Source organism: Dasypus novemcinctus, chromosome 12 (genome assembly GCF_030445035.2).
Source record: "Dasypus novemcinctus isolate mDasNov1 chromosome 12, mDasNov1.1.hap2, whole genome shotgun sequence".
Lineage (NCBI taxonomy): Eukaryota > Metazoa > Chordata > Mammalia > Cingulata > Dasypodidae > Dasypus > Dasypus novemcinctus.
Window position 1 is genome coordinate 79,332,943 of NC_080684.1, and position 16,251 is coordinate 79,349,193.

Sequence of the window (16,251 nt, forward strand, 5' to 3'; positions counted from 1 at the left end):
CAGGAATCGGGGGATAGGACAGGATGGAGAAAGATATGGTTATAAAAAGGTTGTGGTGATGGAACTGTTTAGCATCTTGACTGTGGTGGTGAACACATAAACCTATAAAAGTGATAAAACCGTATGGAAACATGCACACAAATAAATATAAGCAAAAAAAAATTTTTTTTAGATATTCAAACAAATCTCTTTAATAAATCAATGAGATGGCATGAAAGATTAAGGGTGGTGTCCCACCCTTTCCACAGGCTTGCCCAATGGCCATTTTCTGGGTTCTACCCTCATCAAGCATCTATGTGGCAACTGAGCTTCAGAACTCACCCTCCAAGAACATTGTGGTGATGGCCACACTTTTCCCAATCTCTGGGGTACAGTCTGAAACCCCTTAGTATAGTGAGATGGCAGCAATATTCTCCCTAATCTCTGACATACAGGCCCAACCTCCTGAGAACAGTGAAGAGGCAGCCTGGCCTTCCCTAATCGATGCGGAACAAGCCCACCCCTCTGAGCAATAGGGTGTTGATCAAGCAAAATTCGGGAAATCTGAATAGGATTGGTATATTATATCAACATCAATATCTTGGTTGTGATACTGTACTATAGTGTTTATGGGAAGCAGCCACTCAACCACTGAGCTATACCCACTCCCCCCCAAAATTTTAGCAATTTTATTCCCTAGTAGTTATTCAGCTACTTCAGAGAGAGTTGGGTTTTTAGATTTAATTTTCACTTTTATAAAAATTAAGTAACTTAATTTCCCCTTGGATAAATCAGAAACAAAAGAATCACCCTTATTATGTCTTTATTAATTGAAAATTCTTATTGGGATAACTGTAGATTCACATGCAGTTATTACAAACAATTCAGAAAGACTCCTTGTACACTTTAAAATGTTTTTCCCATTGGTAACATTTTGTAATACACTGTACAGTGGAGCAGGTATAGTGCAGTGATGGAGCACCTCTCTCCCATGTATGGTTCAATCCCCAGTACCTCCTTTAAAAAAAAGAAATTGCTTAAAAATATCCCCTCCAGCAGTTAAAATGTCACGATGTTTACATGAGAATCAGAGACCTTTGAAGGGAACTGTCATTAGGCAGGAGTCTTCAGACACAAGAGCAAGGGAACACTGGCAGATTGAGGCCACAGGATTTGAGCTGCTATTATAAAAATAGCTTTCAGAGCAGCATCACTCCACTGTCCCCTTTTCCATCCTTTTTTAACATAAAACACAGGAGAAGAGGAGCACCACTGAACTATATAAGTATCCACATTGGTAGACTAAAACTTGACTATACCTCTATCTCCCTTGCTAATGAACATCCTGACAACAAGGCCACTTAGGTAGCTATTTCTGGATAGGTTTTAATTTGGGTTAAATTGAAGGAAAATTACAAGTCTTGAATTATAGGATATTTGAAAAGAAACACAATTTGGATACTTTTACCTATACGCATCTATCTACAACAGCCAAGTAGAGTTCTTACCAATGCTTGCTTTAGAGAAGCCTGCTATAAATTAGCACAGTAATTTTTGTATGTAAATACAGCCTGGCAGAATGTGCACACAATGAATTTAAAGATTTTTTTACAAATACGATTTACAGGACTTATTCACTTGAAATAAAACAAACCAAATTTAGTTGAGATATAGAATCATGAATACGAATGCCAAATGAAAAGTCACAGGCAGGACCTCAATCATTCTGACCTTGGAGGTGGATTCTGCAGGCCGCCTGGTGGACACAGTCAGTGAGTGTGACCAGTGCTAGCAGGCCGAGCAATGATGCTAGTAGAACATCTCTCAATCTGCAGCCCCAACTAAATGTCCTCCCCTTGTCCCAGCTTCCCAGATCTTGGCCTCCCATAATTCAAAAGTTTCCTGAAATCCTACCTCCTCCAAGAAATCTTGAACTAATTAGAAGTGTGTATCACTCCCCTCTTGGGGGGAAAAAACCCTACCACTCAGTTAAGTCTATTTTCCTATTAAGATAATAAGTTATCTATCACATAAAAGTGTTTTATTTTAGCCTTACAAAATTATTTACTTTGGGGATCCCTATACAGCAAACTCTCTCTTTAAACTAAAGTGTTTTCTTTAGAGGTCATAAAATACTTGGGAGTGAGAATGAAATAAGAACAGATAACAGGTAAAAAGCAACCCTCATGTAATTCAGTGGGGAAATATGAGGCATGCATAATCCTTTCTGTGATATTACTGCCTACCTGCAACTAGTAAGTGACAAGACCCATATTCAACTTGCTTTATATAGTGGCCACCACTAAGAGGACCCAAGGCAAATATGAGATGATGTATTAGCCAAAGGGGTGCTAATGCAAAATAGCAGAAATCAGTTGGTTTTTATAAAGGATTTACTTGGGGTAGAAGCTTACAGCTACCAGGCCATAAAGCTCAAGTTACTTTACTCACCAAAGTCTGCTGCCATGTACTAGAGAAAGGTGGCTGCTGATGTCTGCCAAGAGTTCGGGCTTCCTGGGTTCCTCTCTTCCCAGAGCTAATTTCTCTATGGGCTCAGCTGCTCTGCTTTCTCCAGAAGGCCAGCCATAGACTATCAGGCGAATGGCTCATCTCTTTTCCCGCGCCTCTGTCATGTCTAATTGAGCCTTCTCTCTGCTCCTCTGTGTCCTTACTTCCTGGGGTCCAGCATTCAAAACTCTAAACTGCTTTCTCTGTGGGGGGGGGGGGGGGGACGGGACGGGACTCAATATCCTACTGACACGGCCCAATCAAAGCCTCAATCATTATTTAATCAAGTAAAACCTCTGAATCCAATATAATCTAATATGCCCTGAGCAACAGACCATTTACAAATATAATCTAATATCTATTTTTGGAATTCATAAACAATATCAAACTGCCACAGATTCAGTTTCCAACCTTTGAAACACCTATTACCTAACCATAAGTTTTCTAATCAATGAGCTCATCTTGCATAAAAAATCTGTGCTCTTTGAAAATGCTCATTAATGTCTATTCCTATCACAGCAGATGTCTGTTTTCTCTTCGGATAGTGAGCAATGTGAAGACAGTACTATTTTGTCCATTGTGATCCCCTAGGTAGAAAATTCACAGACTTCTACAATTATTAAACATAAAAAATAAAATAATGGCAAAACCAATGGCTTACAGCACAGCACAATATGAACATGTTATGATTCATCCCTCTCAATGGTTAGTATCATTATATTAAAATCAATATGTCTCAGGAAAGAGAGCTCAGGATCTCAAACTTGGGCAAGTTACTCAACTTCAGTAAGTCTTAGTTTCTTCATATGTAAAAAAAGATGATAATAATGACTATATAAGGCAATAGGGAATGAATAATACATGCAAGAGCTAGTATAAGGCTTGGTCTATCAGAAGTATCGAATAAATAGCTATTATTATAAAATCCACCCTATTTGATGTTAACAGCATTTCTAATCCTCAGTATTTGTCAGGTTGACAGACTTTTGGTGAGATGAGGAAAAAATGAGATTGATGGGGAAACCAGATAGTTTGGGGGAACAAAGTTTTGTAAACATATATTAGTAGCATCAGAAAGTTTCTGTGGAGTTTGAATATTCTCCTGCCCTGAAACTACTATTTTGAAAATAGGAACCATATAATTCTGTGTTCACAAGCACTTGTGTGCAACCCTCCTTCCTGAGGGGGGAAGCAGTGTCTTTTATGACACAAGAAAAAGAGTCAGTGATACAAACAACCCTGAACTTTTTGCCACAACTAAGATAATGTAATTTTCTAAATCTTACTGACTTTCCATAAAATGCTTTCACAAAAGCATTAGAAGGGGCAATGTGATGTTTTCAAGAACCAGTTTGGAGTCCTAGTTTTGTAATTTCCCGTTTCTGTGGTGTGGGGAAGGTCAAGGAGTTTCACTGGGCCTTGGCTGCATCAGTGAATGAGGAGCCTGCATTCCATGACTTGTAATAACTTCCTTAGTTCTAAAATTTAATGATTTTATGAGTATATTTAACCTAAAACCATTACAAAGCACACTTGAATTTTCAAGTTTTTTAAATTACTTGATTACAAATAAAAGGGGGGGGGCTTTATTCAAGTTTCCTCACCCCCTTACTAAAGACTAAAGTTTCAAAAACTTTTACTACCAAATGAATCATACCTGGGCTCCTGAACCATCTCATTATGTCCCTCTGTCCCTCCCTGGTTGCTCCATTTGTCCTTTCCTCTTCACTCCCTCAACCTAATTAGGGCAGTAGAGAGGAACTGTGCTTTATTTATCTTCAGGTTTTTAACAGTGAATCTATGGAATGAAAAATTAAGTGGTCAAAAAGCTACTCATTTAAATTGAAATCTCTTATTATCTGTGATTCCAATACACCTAGTGACTGGTGGGAAACTTAAAAAAAAGTTACCAATAATTTCTTCCTTATACAATTATATCTACTTTTCTGGACTTGAAATTATGGTTGGAAGCAATTCAAAACCAGAATTGGCCTTCAGATTAAAACAAAACTATTCAAAGTTTATTAAAAATCAAATATGTTCTTTAATTTCTAATGTTTCAAATTGTACTAGGTATACCAAAGTGTATCAACTGTTATGACCCAAGCAAACATATTACAGTGTTTTCAATGGAATCCACAGGAGCTAAAAGAACAAGCAGTTGCACCATTTCAAACATAAAATGGCTAAATGTATTTGCTTTCTTTTTTATTTTATCTAAACATTCAGGGGAAACTAACTTTCTTTGTTCAGTGTTTATTATTTCACCTTTCCGGCAGCAGAAACCAAAATACTTTGAGATAAATGGGAGAGTCTAGTAAACAGACTCTTGAAGATTAGGGTCCAGAACCACTAATCCAGTTGCATTTCCGTTATTTTCCACTTTTCCTGAAAACACTTTACCACCATGATTCAATTTCTCTAAGTATAAAAGGGTATAAGTCACCAAATACAATCTCTACTCCAATTCATGCTTGTAACATATGCAAACAAGAAGGGAGGAGAAATCTGGGAAAGAAAACTGCAGAAGATAGCTAATCTTTCTGGAACTGCTTATCATAGTACTTTACTCTTATTTTGGCCACCCCTATTTTCATAGCTCCAATTATGGGATTATCTCTGCCCAATGTTATAATTACCTGAAAACACTTTTTTTTCCTCCAGAGATCCACAAACACAAACTATTACCAGACACAGACTAAACCACCAAAATAGTTTCTCCACACCACCCAGAGGTAACTAGATAGTTCCATTCCTGAAAATTTAAATTTTAAAGTCAATATTTATAAAAAGGTCAATACTGCTTTGTAGCTTCCCACACTCAAATGTGCTATAATTCAAATTGCTCTTTGAACCAAATAAAGTTTCAGGGAAGTTAGTATTAAATAGGCTGATATTAACGTTTTTTTTAAGTCCAAAAGGGCTTCCCCTAAATACCAAATTAATCTCCACATTGTAGGAAAAGATGATAAATTTAAAAGAAATATCTGAAAGTACACAGAAGGCTTGGAAAAATTATCTACAAGCACAGGCATTACTTGACTTATGAACACCTGAAATATGAATATACTCATTCCTTACGTATGAAAATGAGTCCAGATCTGGAATTCCCCTGAACCACCACGGAGGATCACAGCCAAAGAAACACACGTTCCCCACCTCTTCATCCTGTTCCTTCCCCCTTTAATATTTTCCTCCTCAACGCACTAGCTTTTTCCTCCTTGAATGCAGTAGCATTCAAGAATCACAAGAACTATTTAATTTTATTTCCATTTTATTATTACCATAGTCTCATTTCCCACTACTTTCCATTGCATTTTTCATATATTAGAAGCTAAATATGTTCTTTTGGGCTGTCTGGGAAACTAACTCCTACTCACAGTTATTTCTGCTGCAAAAATGCATTCTGAGTTCCAAACATCCTACTGATCGGTTAGTCCATTCAGAAATTGGTGGACTGCCTGATTATGTCCATCAGGAATTACAAAAAAGAGGGCCCTCCCTGCCTGTCTCCCCACACATGCCCTACACAAATGGTTCACATTTGGAACTTTCCTCCAGGAAACAGACCAGAAGCTCATTTTCTATCTTATTGATAAAATCAGTACCAATTTTATAAATATAGAATCATCATATCCTTGGATAACTTATCAGATTTAAAATTTTTTTACTATCCAAATATTTAACAAAAACTCAGCAATGGAAAAAATTCATTTCTAATCAAATATTTCTGAAACTAATACCACCATCTTTTTAACCAAAAATTTCAGCTATTTGAAAACACTGTGTATTTACACAACAGGACACACACATTCTATGTAAATATATAATGTATTTATTATATGTATATATAAATATTTCTCTAAAAGTATAAAATGAGGGAAGCAGATGTGGCTCAAGTGATAGGGCTTCCACCTACCTACCACATGGGAGGACCCAGGTTCAATCCCAGGGGCCTCCTGGTGAAAAAAAAGAGAAAGCATGCCTGCGTGGCGAGTCAAGTGCCTGCGTGGCGAGCTGAGTGCCCGTGTGGTGAGCCAGTGCCTGCGCAAGTGAGTCCGATGACGACACAACAAAAAGAGACACAAAAGGGAGAGTCAAGGTGAAGTGCAGTAGAAACCAGGAACTGAGGTGGTGCAGCTGACAGGGAACCTCTCTCCACATTAGAGGTCCCCAGGATCAAATCCCGATGAATCTTAGAGAGAAAAAGTGAAAAAGAGAAGACAAAAAAGAAATAGATACAGAAGATCACACAGTGAATGGATACAGAGAACAAAAAACAGCAGGGTGGGAGGAGGGGGAAGGAAAGGGGGAAATAAATAAATCTTTTTTTAAAAAGTACAATTTCTTTTTTTTCTACCGCACAAAACCATATATACTTGCTAAAATATCATTCACCTGCTTTGGCAGGAAATAAGAAGAAGGCAATACTGCTGGACAAAATAGTAAAATTTAATTAATTCCTACAACTTATTTAAAAGGAAGGATACTTTATTGCCAAGAAATAAAATCCAATGCTTCTAGCTGCAGTTTCAAATGTAGGGTAAGTATGTAAACAAACTGATTTGCCAAAACTATGTGGCTACGATTCCAATACAAGAAACACGAAGTTAAGGAGCCATACAAATTTTTGATATTTCCTGAGCTGTGCTGAAAATAACTGACAGGAAAGGGCTGTTGAGATATATGAGTATTTCCCAACCCCCCCACTCTCTAACTATACATAATCTTGTCTGTGCATGGCAACATGGAAATGCCCATTTAGGCTATTAATTTATACTTCAATCATTGTATTAAAATCCAACAGTACCACCAGATGGTAAATGCAACCAAAGAGTGAAGTCTTCTAGACCAGGTCTGATAATGCCATAATAGGATCTGACAATTTATAATGCTATTTGACAGCTCTTTAGCCCAGTTTCATTTTTACAATGGGGAAAAAAACAAAAACAAAAAACCTTTGTACTTGCCTTCATCAGAGATGGGCTAAATTGATTAATTAAAAAGAAATAATTTTGAAGTTTATTTTAAGTTTCCTTGAATTCTGTTAAGGAAGACAGAAAGATAAATCCAAACCTGTCAAGTGACAGGGACTTCTGGGCAATGTTTCAAGAACAGCAGTCCACATTAGCTGTTTCCACTTCCTTTCTTCTCAGTGCTCTTCAATCTGCAATCTGGCTTCTTCCCCCAGAGCACCCTTTGAAACTGCTTTCAGTAAGGTCAGAAAACAACCTCCTAAATGCCAAATCGAATCATGTCTATTTAAAAAGCCTTGGTTCAAGTGTCACCAGTCACCAACTCTGTGAAATCATCTTTAATACTCCCAACAGGATAAACAACTCTGACAAAGCTTGGATTAATAAAATCACGTTGTAGTATAATCGTCTGTCACCTCACTGGACAGAAGGTTCCTTGAGAGTAGGTGCAGTGCTTGATAACATAGAATAAATAAATTGAAGGTTTGCTAGGTTACCTAGGAAAATACAATTATCATGCTTTGGAGTGCTAATAAGGACAAACTAAAACAGGAAAAACCTGGAATGTTTCCATGGAAAGTTTTCTTGATTAAAGAATCAAGAAATCTGCTAAAATGTCTGGAGGAAAAATCCAACATTCAGACACCAGTATTTTGCTGACTTGTCCATAATCCTTTAATATCAAAAGTCCACATTTTAAGAACTGCCCTATGAAAATCAAATGTCTTAAATAAAAGTACTAATAAGTGAGCACGCATCACCTGCCTATTAGTGAAAAAGAGACCATCATCTATGAGTTGTTTTAATTTTATGTCTGAAACATTTCAGGGAAAAAGGCTCAGAACTGTCCCCACACTGGAATACTGCAGAACAGCTCACAGTCTTAATTCAACAAAACTTTTGAGAACCCAGAGCTATGAACAAACTATGACCTATCTGGGAATATCTAAAGCTACTGTTTCTAGGGCTATGAGGACCTTCCCCTCCACCCTCCTCGTTCACCTTCACTTTTGGCTCTAGGGCCGTCATCTCCCAAGACAGAAGTTCTCAATGCTCCTCCTTATCCCCACCCAGCCCCCTCATCCCCTACTCATCCGCTTTCCCCCTTTCCTTCTTCTCACTCTTCTGATTCTTGTCAGAATCTCTAAAAGCAGAATCAGGCAGTTAGCAGTGGAGAATGGGGAGGGAAAGAGAGAAGGGAAAGGAGTAATAAGGAGAAAAAGAAGGAAAGAAAATCCACCGCACACTAATTCCCAACCGCCCCACCCTTCCCTTCTCCTTATCACTCCCAAAGCCTTATGGCCTTTGTCACAGCAAGCCCAGCCACCCCCCTCCTGTTTCCTCATTCTTCCCTAGTCATCTCACCCTTTCCACAAACCCTACTGCCTCAGACCTTGTAGAGTTGCTCCTCCCACCTCCCAGCATCCCCTGTTCTCAAGCCCATGCTGACCAAGGCTCTAGCCTCAGTCCTAGTTTGCATCAGAGTCACAGAGGTGCTGTGAGAACTGAGAGAATTCACCTGGTTGGTGAATAGGCCAATACAGGAATGGTTAATATAATTTGGGAGCTAAACTGGGACCTTAACATCCATTCCCAATACTGCTTCTTTGGGAAATGCACTCTGAGTTCCAAATTATCATGAACTTTTAGAACACATCATATTTGGGATTGGGGACTTTACAATTCTTTCCTGATAAATAATAAACATACTATAAACTTGTAAATTTTAAGAGGCTGGATTTATGGAGCATCTAATCTCTAAAGAAGCTGTCTATATGGGCTACTCCCAAGATTGCCAAATGTTTTTACTAATCCAGAATTTGGTTGGTTATACATATACAATCTGTAAAACTAGTGATTCTCTGTCAACCAGTGCCCTCAGTTAAGATCCAGACTCTTTCCTAAGGTTTGAAAACCTGGTAAAGACACTCTTCTGATTTACTCCAGCAGAAATATCTTAAAGCTGGTTCATATTTGAGCTTTTTCTTATCTTTTTAGGATCCTAGGGTGTTGGATTTTGAAGTAATTATTCCAAGTCAGAGGTCAACATTTTCACGGACTACCAAACAGGATACCACTTTGATCCTCCCGATCCACCTGAAATGCATGCATGCCCTGCTTCTCATTTACCCTACTTTAGGGTGTCTAGATGTCCTCTTCATGAAGCTTCCACTTGGCTTTCGGAGTCTACTCAATGTTGTTTACAAAAGGTGCAGCCTCCCAGGCAAACCTGTATCTTATAACTTAAGGCTTTTGATTCAGCAGGCCCATTTTAGGAGTCTCAAGCCCACTTAGGGCTTCTTGCTCCAGGCCTGAACAAAAATCACTGTGGAAAGCTAAACACCAAAGCAGAACTCACCAACCCTTCACTAGGCTGTTCTACTTGACAACCTGTCCAAAGTTGCCCTCAGTTACCAGGAGCCTCCAGAAAGAACACTCCTCATGTATGCTGTCCAGCTGCCCTGGCTGGCTGCATACTTTAACTTCCTCCAACCTGGTTCCCCCCACACCAGCCAGGCCCCAATTGCACAAGAAGCATGCTAGATAAAGGACAAGTTCCAGGAGTGGGGAATTTGTGTGGGAGACAAACCCTAGAGAGTTAAACCTCAGGGACAGCAGGAAAGTTTCCCCAAGGGCCAAACCTTCAATTTAAAATAAAACAAAACAAAACAAAAAAACAAGATAGTACTGTATCATGAAGAAGCCAAATTAAAAGTCATTCCTCTTTAATACACATACATACACTATACAAAAGCATGTTCTTCCATAAAAAGAATTAAAGACACGAAAATACAAATTTTTTAGAAAATTGGGTATTTTGACTCCACCTCTCTGTCAGAATATTTATGCCAAAGAAGAGGCTTTGCCTAGGTACCAAATTATGGAGAGTAGAAAGATGTAAACAGAATGGAGTCAGCTAGGAGAAAAATCAGGCAAGGGTGATAAGTAACCTTTTATAGGCATGAGGAGGAAGGGCAGAGATTACTGGTTTAAAAAAAAGCTAGGAAAGAATCTGAAAGTTAAAAGAACTTGAATCAATTCATTTTACTGGGTAGGCTGATTAAATTTTTGCTTGACAATTTTATTTATTCAATTCACCTAGTAATCTTTTTTTTTTTCAGTCCTCACTATGTGCCAGGTATGTTAATATTTCTACAAAAGTCCCATTTTATTCAGAGGCCTGAATTTAGCGGACTAATGGAAATGTGAAGACTTCAAATAAATGTGGCACAAAAAGGGTCTATGCATTTTTTAGTTTAACATGAAACAAACACATCAAACACAAAGCAAAGGCTACCTTTGTGAGTATGGACTTAAAAGGAAGCAGTTGCAACAGTTGCTTCCTTGGCCTCTTTTTCATTCATTCACTCATACACCCAACCAACAGGGCCTAAATGTCTTGTGAGCCCCTTACTTGTCTCATGCAGAATAAAAAGATAAAATTAGAATGCTTCAAGGAGCTTAAAACTGAATACAGAATGCCAGACATAACAACAAATAATCATACCATAAAACAAGACTTAGTCAACAACTATGAGGATACCACATCAGAATTGGGAGGTAAGAACAGGAAGTGAACACTTCCCACTGGGTAACTGTGGAAGCTTGGTGAAGCCAATGACCACTGAACCAGACCAACAAGGACAGGCAAGATTTCATTAAGAAGGATGGAGTAGGAATTCCAGGGCAAGGAACTGTACATACAAAAGTAAGAAAGAAAGAGTAGTTATGTGTTTGCCTTTTTTCTATATTCATCTGAAGTCAGCAGTAAGCCTTCAAAAAAATAAGATAATCCTCAAAAAGTGGTAACTCCTGCAAATTTAAAATTTTTACTTGACAAGGGCATCATAAGTAAATGCAAGGATTTCAATACCTACACAGCTTTCTTCCACTTACCAAATAAACCTCAATGACCTGGACAATTTCTTGCCCCAGGTTCACTGCTACAATCTGAATTGGTGCCTGTTCCAGGCCTTCGTTGAAGTAGTTTTGAATTCTAAATTAGCCAACAGCTCCAAATCTGCATCGCAAATACGCATTCTAACTGTATGATAAAAGAAGGCTGCACTTTGGAATAAGAATTCCATAACCAAGCAATAGTTTTAAAATTTTAAAAAGTATATAGTGTTTAAGAATCCATTTTACCAGCTATTTTGAAGACAAGACAAATAATTACAAATAGTTGAGTGCATTGAAGAATCATGGTCAATGCTCGGGTTTATTTCAGAAACAGAAATGCAAGTTTTTTCTTTATTTTTTTGAATATACTCCTAACTGAACCAGTCTCTCTCACCAAGCAATCCCCACTCCCTGCTCATGTGTACCTATCTCACAGGGCTGTTGAAAGTTAATTGCAATAATACATGTGAAAGAACAATGCCTGTGTGGCACCTAAATTTTACCTGGAATGCTGATGTCTGGGTCCAAGTTGCAGCTGGCTGTCTGGAACTTCATATGGCTCGTCTACCTCATACACATTTGCATCAGTGTCCTCCACGCTGCTGGAATTCTGCCAGTCAAACTCTGGTGTTTTCCCTACAGCCATAATAAATGGCAAGTTCTCGTACTCTGGTATTTCCTCATAATGGCATATGTTTTCATACTCTGGTACACAGCCACTTGTAACAGGTTTGCAAGAGGCCTGAGATGATGACTCCCTGGAGAGCTTCTGGTCATCCAAAGACTCAGCTCTGGGACCATTAGCAATGCTGGTCTGACCCCGAGACTTCCTCCTCTGTTTTTGGGATTCTAAGCTGCAGTTATCTGCAGAATATGCCTTGATGGGTTTACTTCTCTTGTCTTCTCCTACCAACAAGCCATGGAAATCACTTTCAATCCCTTTCTGATCCCCACCCGAAGGGCTCCCTGTGGCCATGTCTCCGAGTTGGCTATTCTTGGACCAGAATTTCTGAAAGTCACTCTTCATGAAACAGATGGACAGTTTCATGTTGAGCAACTTCTTCAAAGAACTTTTCTTTTGAGAGTCTTTGCAAGGCTTAGTGCTCCTTTCCACATCCATAGCAGATAAAGATTTTGCTCTAGGTTTGGTTACAGAAGTTGAGGTCTCACTATTTGAGGATATAGTGACAGATTTTAAGGATTCTGGGTTTCTTGAAAAAGGTAAGATAGGATGAGGTAATTTCCACACTGGCTTTTCTGTAGCCCGTTTAGTCATATCAAAGGAGGATGACATATCACGGTTTTTGGCACTCAAATGCTGAACATGATTTCTTTCCAGACCTTTCTCTGAAATGTTTTCATTTGAGGGATAAGAACTTTTCTCCACAAGCTCCTCTGAGGCAGCCTTTTTAAGTACTCCTGAAGCAGGTAAGCTGTGTCTTTGAGGTTTTTTGGGAACAATTTTTGAGGAACTTTCATCTTTTACTATAGATTCCTTTTGTATTTGAGGGGCAGACACTCCCAAGTTACAGGCAGTAGGCAAATGTTCATTGCAAGTTAATTTGAGCTGTTTAGGCAGGCTTGTAGACAGAGTACTGCAACTTATAAAACTGGTTCCTTTGTCCATAGCAAGTGACATACTAGAGCTATCTGCTACTGTCTTGCTGCCAGAATTCAAACTAGAGTCAGTATCTAAAGGAGGTACCATTTTTTCAAAGGATAAATGTTCATGGCACACAGTTTTCTGTGAACTATCTAAGTTTTGTCTGTCACTCTTGAAGTCCAGATTCAATTCACTTTTACTTCCTTGTATCACTTCGTCTACCTGTTCCTGCTTACACAAAAAATTCTGATAAACAGCATCTATTTTATTATTTTTCATATTGTCCTCAACAAGGCAAGAAGAGCTACCATCTGAATTTTCTGGTATGTCAGTACTTTCACTAGGAGTATCTACATTCTTTTGGCGTAATAGACGTGCAGTTCGTGTCTTTCTAGGTTTGGGAGTTGGAAATTTTCTGGTATATGGTACTAAGTGAATTTCTAAGGGACCAAGGTCTTTTGTTTCTGATTTCTTACTGTCTCCATCTAAAGGTATAAAAGTACTCCTTTTACCATTCTCCAGAGCTTCTTGTTCAAGTGAATGAAGACAATTACTGCTCTTTTCACTGCCATCCTGACAAGTTCCAAAATTTTGAAATTCATCAATACGAGAATGTAGGTAATGGTGATGATCAAGAATGTTCTCAAAGCTGGAAAGGGATGATGACAAATCCACAAATTCAATACTGCATTGCTTTTGGGAACTACAGCCACTATTCATTCCACGGTTTTCTGTGGATCTCTGCTTCTGCGGTGAACTAAAAGGTGATGTTCGTTGTGTTAAAACATCTTTGAGCTTCTCTTCTAAGATGCTTGCTTTTAAAACTACTCCACTCTGGCTCTTTCCCTTTATACCATGAAAATCACATTTATTCCTAGTTTTGATATTTGAAGAGGACTCATCAATTTTACTATTTTCTAAATTTTCATGCATTTCTAAGGGCTCTAAAACGAGCTGCTTTACACACAAATTCCGTCTATTTCCAAGTTTATGGTTAGACTCAGAACTGCAGGAACACATCGATAAAATATAATCATTGCTCTGGTCCCCTACATTTTTGCAATTAAAGTTGTCAGTGTTTTCAGGTAATTCCTGCTTATGCTCTTCTAGGTTCACAGTGCTTTTCCTTGATGATAATTGACCAATGTCTTGAACAGGTGAACCCCTCAGAACTTTTGGTTTAGGGGCTATTGCTGGCTTGATTTTCTTTGCTGACTGGGGAACACTGGAAATCACCATATCCGGTTTAGGTGCAACAGGAGGTGGAGATGACTTATTATTTGCTACCACAAACTTTGGCTTGGGAGCCACTGGTGGCTTCTTAACTTCTAGAAAGGAAAAAACAATAATTTGGTGACAAAATAACCAAAGCAAAAGATGAAACACGAATAAATTTGATAACATTTTTGCTTTTAACAATATGGTGAACTTGCATTTTATAAGGCAGATTGTTACATTGTATATAATCAATATCACTCTTGAGAATTTCTTAAATTGCCCTTAAATTCTAGTATACATAGCTTTGGGAATACTGTACCTTTCCTTTTTTTTTTTTAGATTTATTTATTTATTTATTTTTATTTCTCTCCAGTCCCCCCTGAGTTGTCTGCTCTCTGAGTCCATTTGCTGTGGGCTCCTGTGACCACTCCCATCACCATGAGCGGCACTGGGAATCTGTGTTTCCCTTTTGAAGCATCATCTTGCTGTGTCAGCTCTCCGTGTGTGCAGCGCCATTCTTGGGCAGGCTGCACTTTCTTTCGTGCCGGGCAGCTCTCCTTATGGGGCACACTGCTTGCATGTGGGGCCCCCCCGCGTGGGGGACACTCCTGGATGGGGGACACCCCTGCATGGCAGGGCACTCCTTGCGCTCATCAGCACTGCGCATGGGCCACCTCCACACGGGTCAAGGAGGCCTGGGGTTTGAACCACAGACCTCCCACATGGTAGGCGGACGCCCTATCCATTGGGCCAAGTCCACTTCCCTGTACCTTTCTTAATAAGTCCAATACTGACAGTTTTTCTTCCAATTTTGGAACAGATTACCATACCTTTAACTGACACTAAATGAAATAACTTGCTTCTGTTTGGGACCCATATGGTAGGAGGAGCACTTCAGTATATTTGCTCAGTGCTGAGAGTTGAACTTGTATAAGTTTAATGTAGGATGGGACTCTTTAAAATACTCCTATGGAAAGCAATAGTATTCTTCTACCTAAATGGTCAACAATAGAGTTGTACAAATGCCTTTTATCAACGATCTGTCCACTTCAACACACAGAACCCAAAAACAATCTTAAAAAGGAAAACAGACATCAGAAATTTTCTTAACTTTAAAAACCAAATATTAATTCTGTTGTATTATATTTGGGGGTCATAATCAAGTTGGTATTTCACTGTGCAGGGATTATCGATCCAGAGTTTTCATTATAATCCTTCATAGAATTTCATTTTTTTAAAAAGTCACATGTCTAGGCCCTACCCCAGACTTAATCAACCAGAGTCTTTGGAGATAGAGCTTCAACATTTGTATTTCTTTTAAGTTCCACAGGAAATTCTGCTGTGTACCCTTCATTAATAACTGTTCTTCTAGTACATTTAAAAGGTAAACACAATGTATCAATTCTTCCTCAGCATATAAAAATACATATATACTTAAAATATATAAAATATAAGTATTTTTATAAAGTTATAAATTTTATATAAATAAAAAATACAATTTTCAAAATATCTGCAGCAAAGTATTATGAAACATTGTTTAATTACTTGACTATACACTAGCTTTGACATTTCATTTGGTGGTGATTTTCTTTTCAACAAAGGAAATTAGTCACAACAGTTAGATATTACCCGGAACGGAGTTTAAAAAAAAAAAAAAGGGTAGGGTGCTCTACTTCCTTTTATCAATGAAGGAAGAATTTCCCAAATTCCTAATGCTATCTAAGATTACATGATAGCAAATCTTCTCACTCAATTCCTGGGTAGAGTATTATCAGAAATAAAGAAAACAATGAAATATTTTCAAAATAACAATAGAAATTCCTAAAGCTATACAATTTCAGTTAGCTGTTCAACAAAAACTGTTCAGTCTAGTGATAAATCTTGGAATAATGGTCTATTAAATTAAACTCATGATCTATTAATTCAAGTCTTAAGAGAAAGTATGATTGTTCTAGGCCTCTTCCAATCCCTCTCACTCCATCTTATTAAGATAATGAAAACTGGCAGACCAGTCCTGTTGATTTCACTTCTGTAAACATTCTCAAAACATCCTTACTCTGTAATTTT

At 38.2% G+C, this 16,251-nt stretch overlaps 1 protein-coding gene across 4 annotated transcripts in view; it reads right to left on the reverse strand.

Annotated features, from left to right (window-relative positions):
- The window catches only part of FGD6 (FYVE, RhoGEF and PH domain containing 6), a 160,166-nt gene that overhangs the window by 140,344 nt on the left and 3,571 nt on the right, over positions 1-16,251 (reverse strand). For all 4 annotated transcript variants that reach the window (XR_009188302.2, XM_004465758.4, XM_004465757.4 and 1 more), the window contains exon 2: positions 11,867-14,294. Coding sequence is in view for 3 of the 4 variants with exons in the window: in XM_004465758.4 (XP_004465815.1) it covers positions 11,867-14,294 (2,428 nt within the window). In the remaining variant the exon portion in view is untranslated. The remainder of the gene's footprint in view (positions 1-11,866; positions 14,295-16,251) is intronic.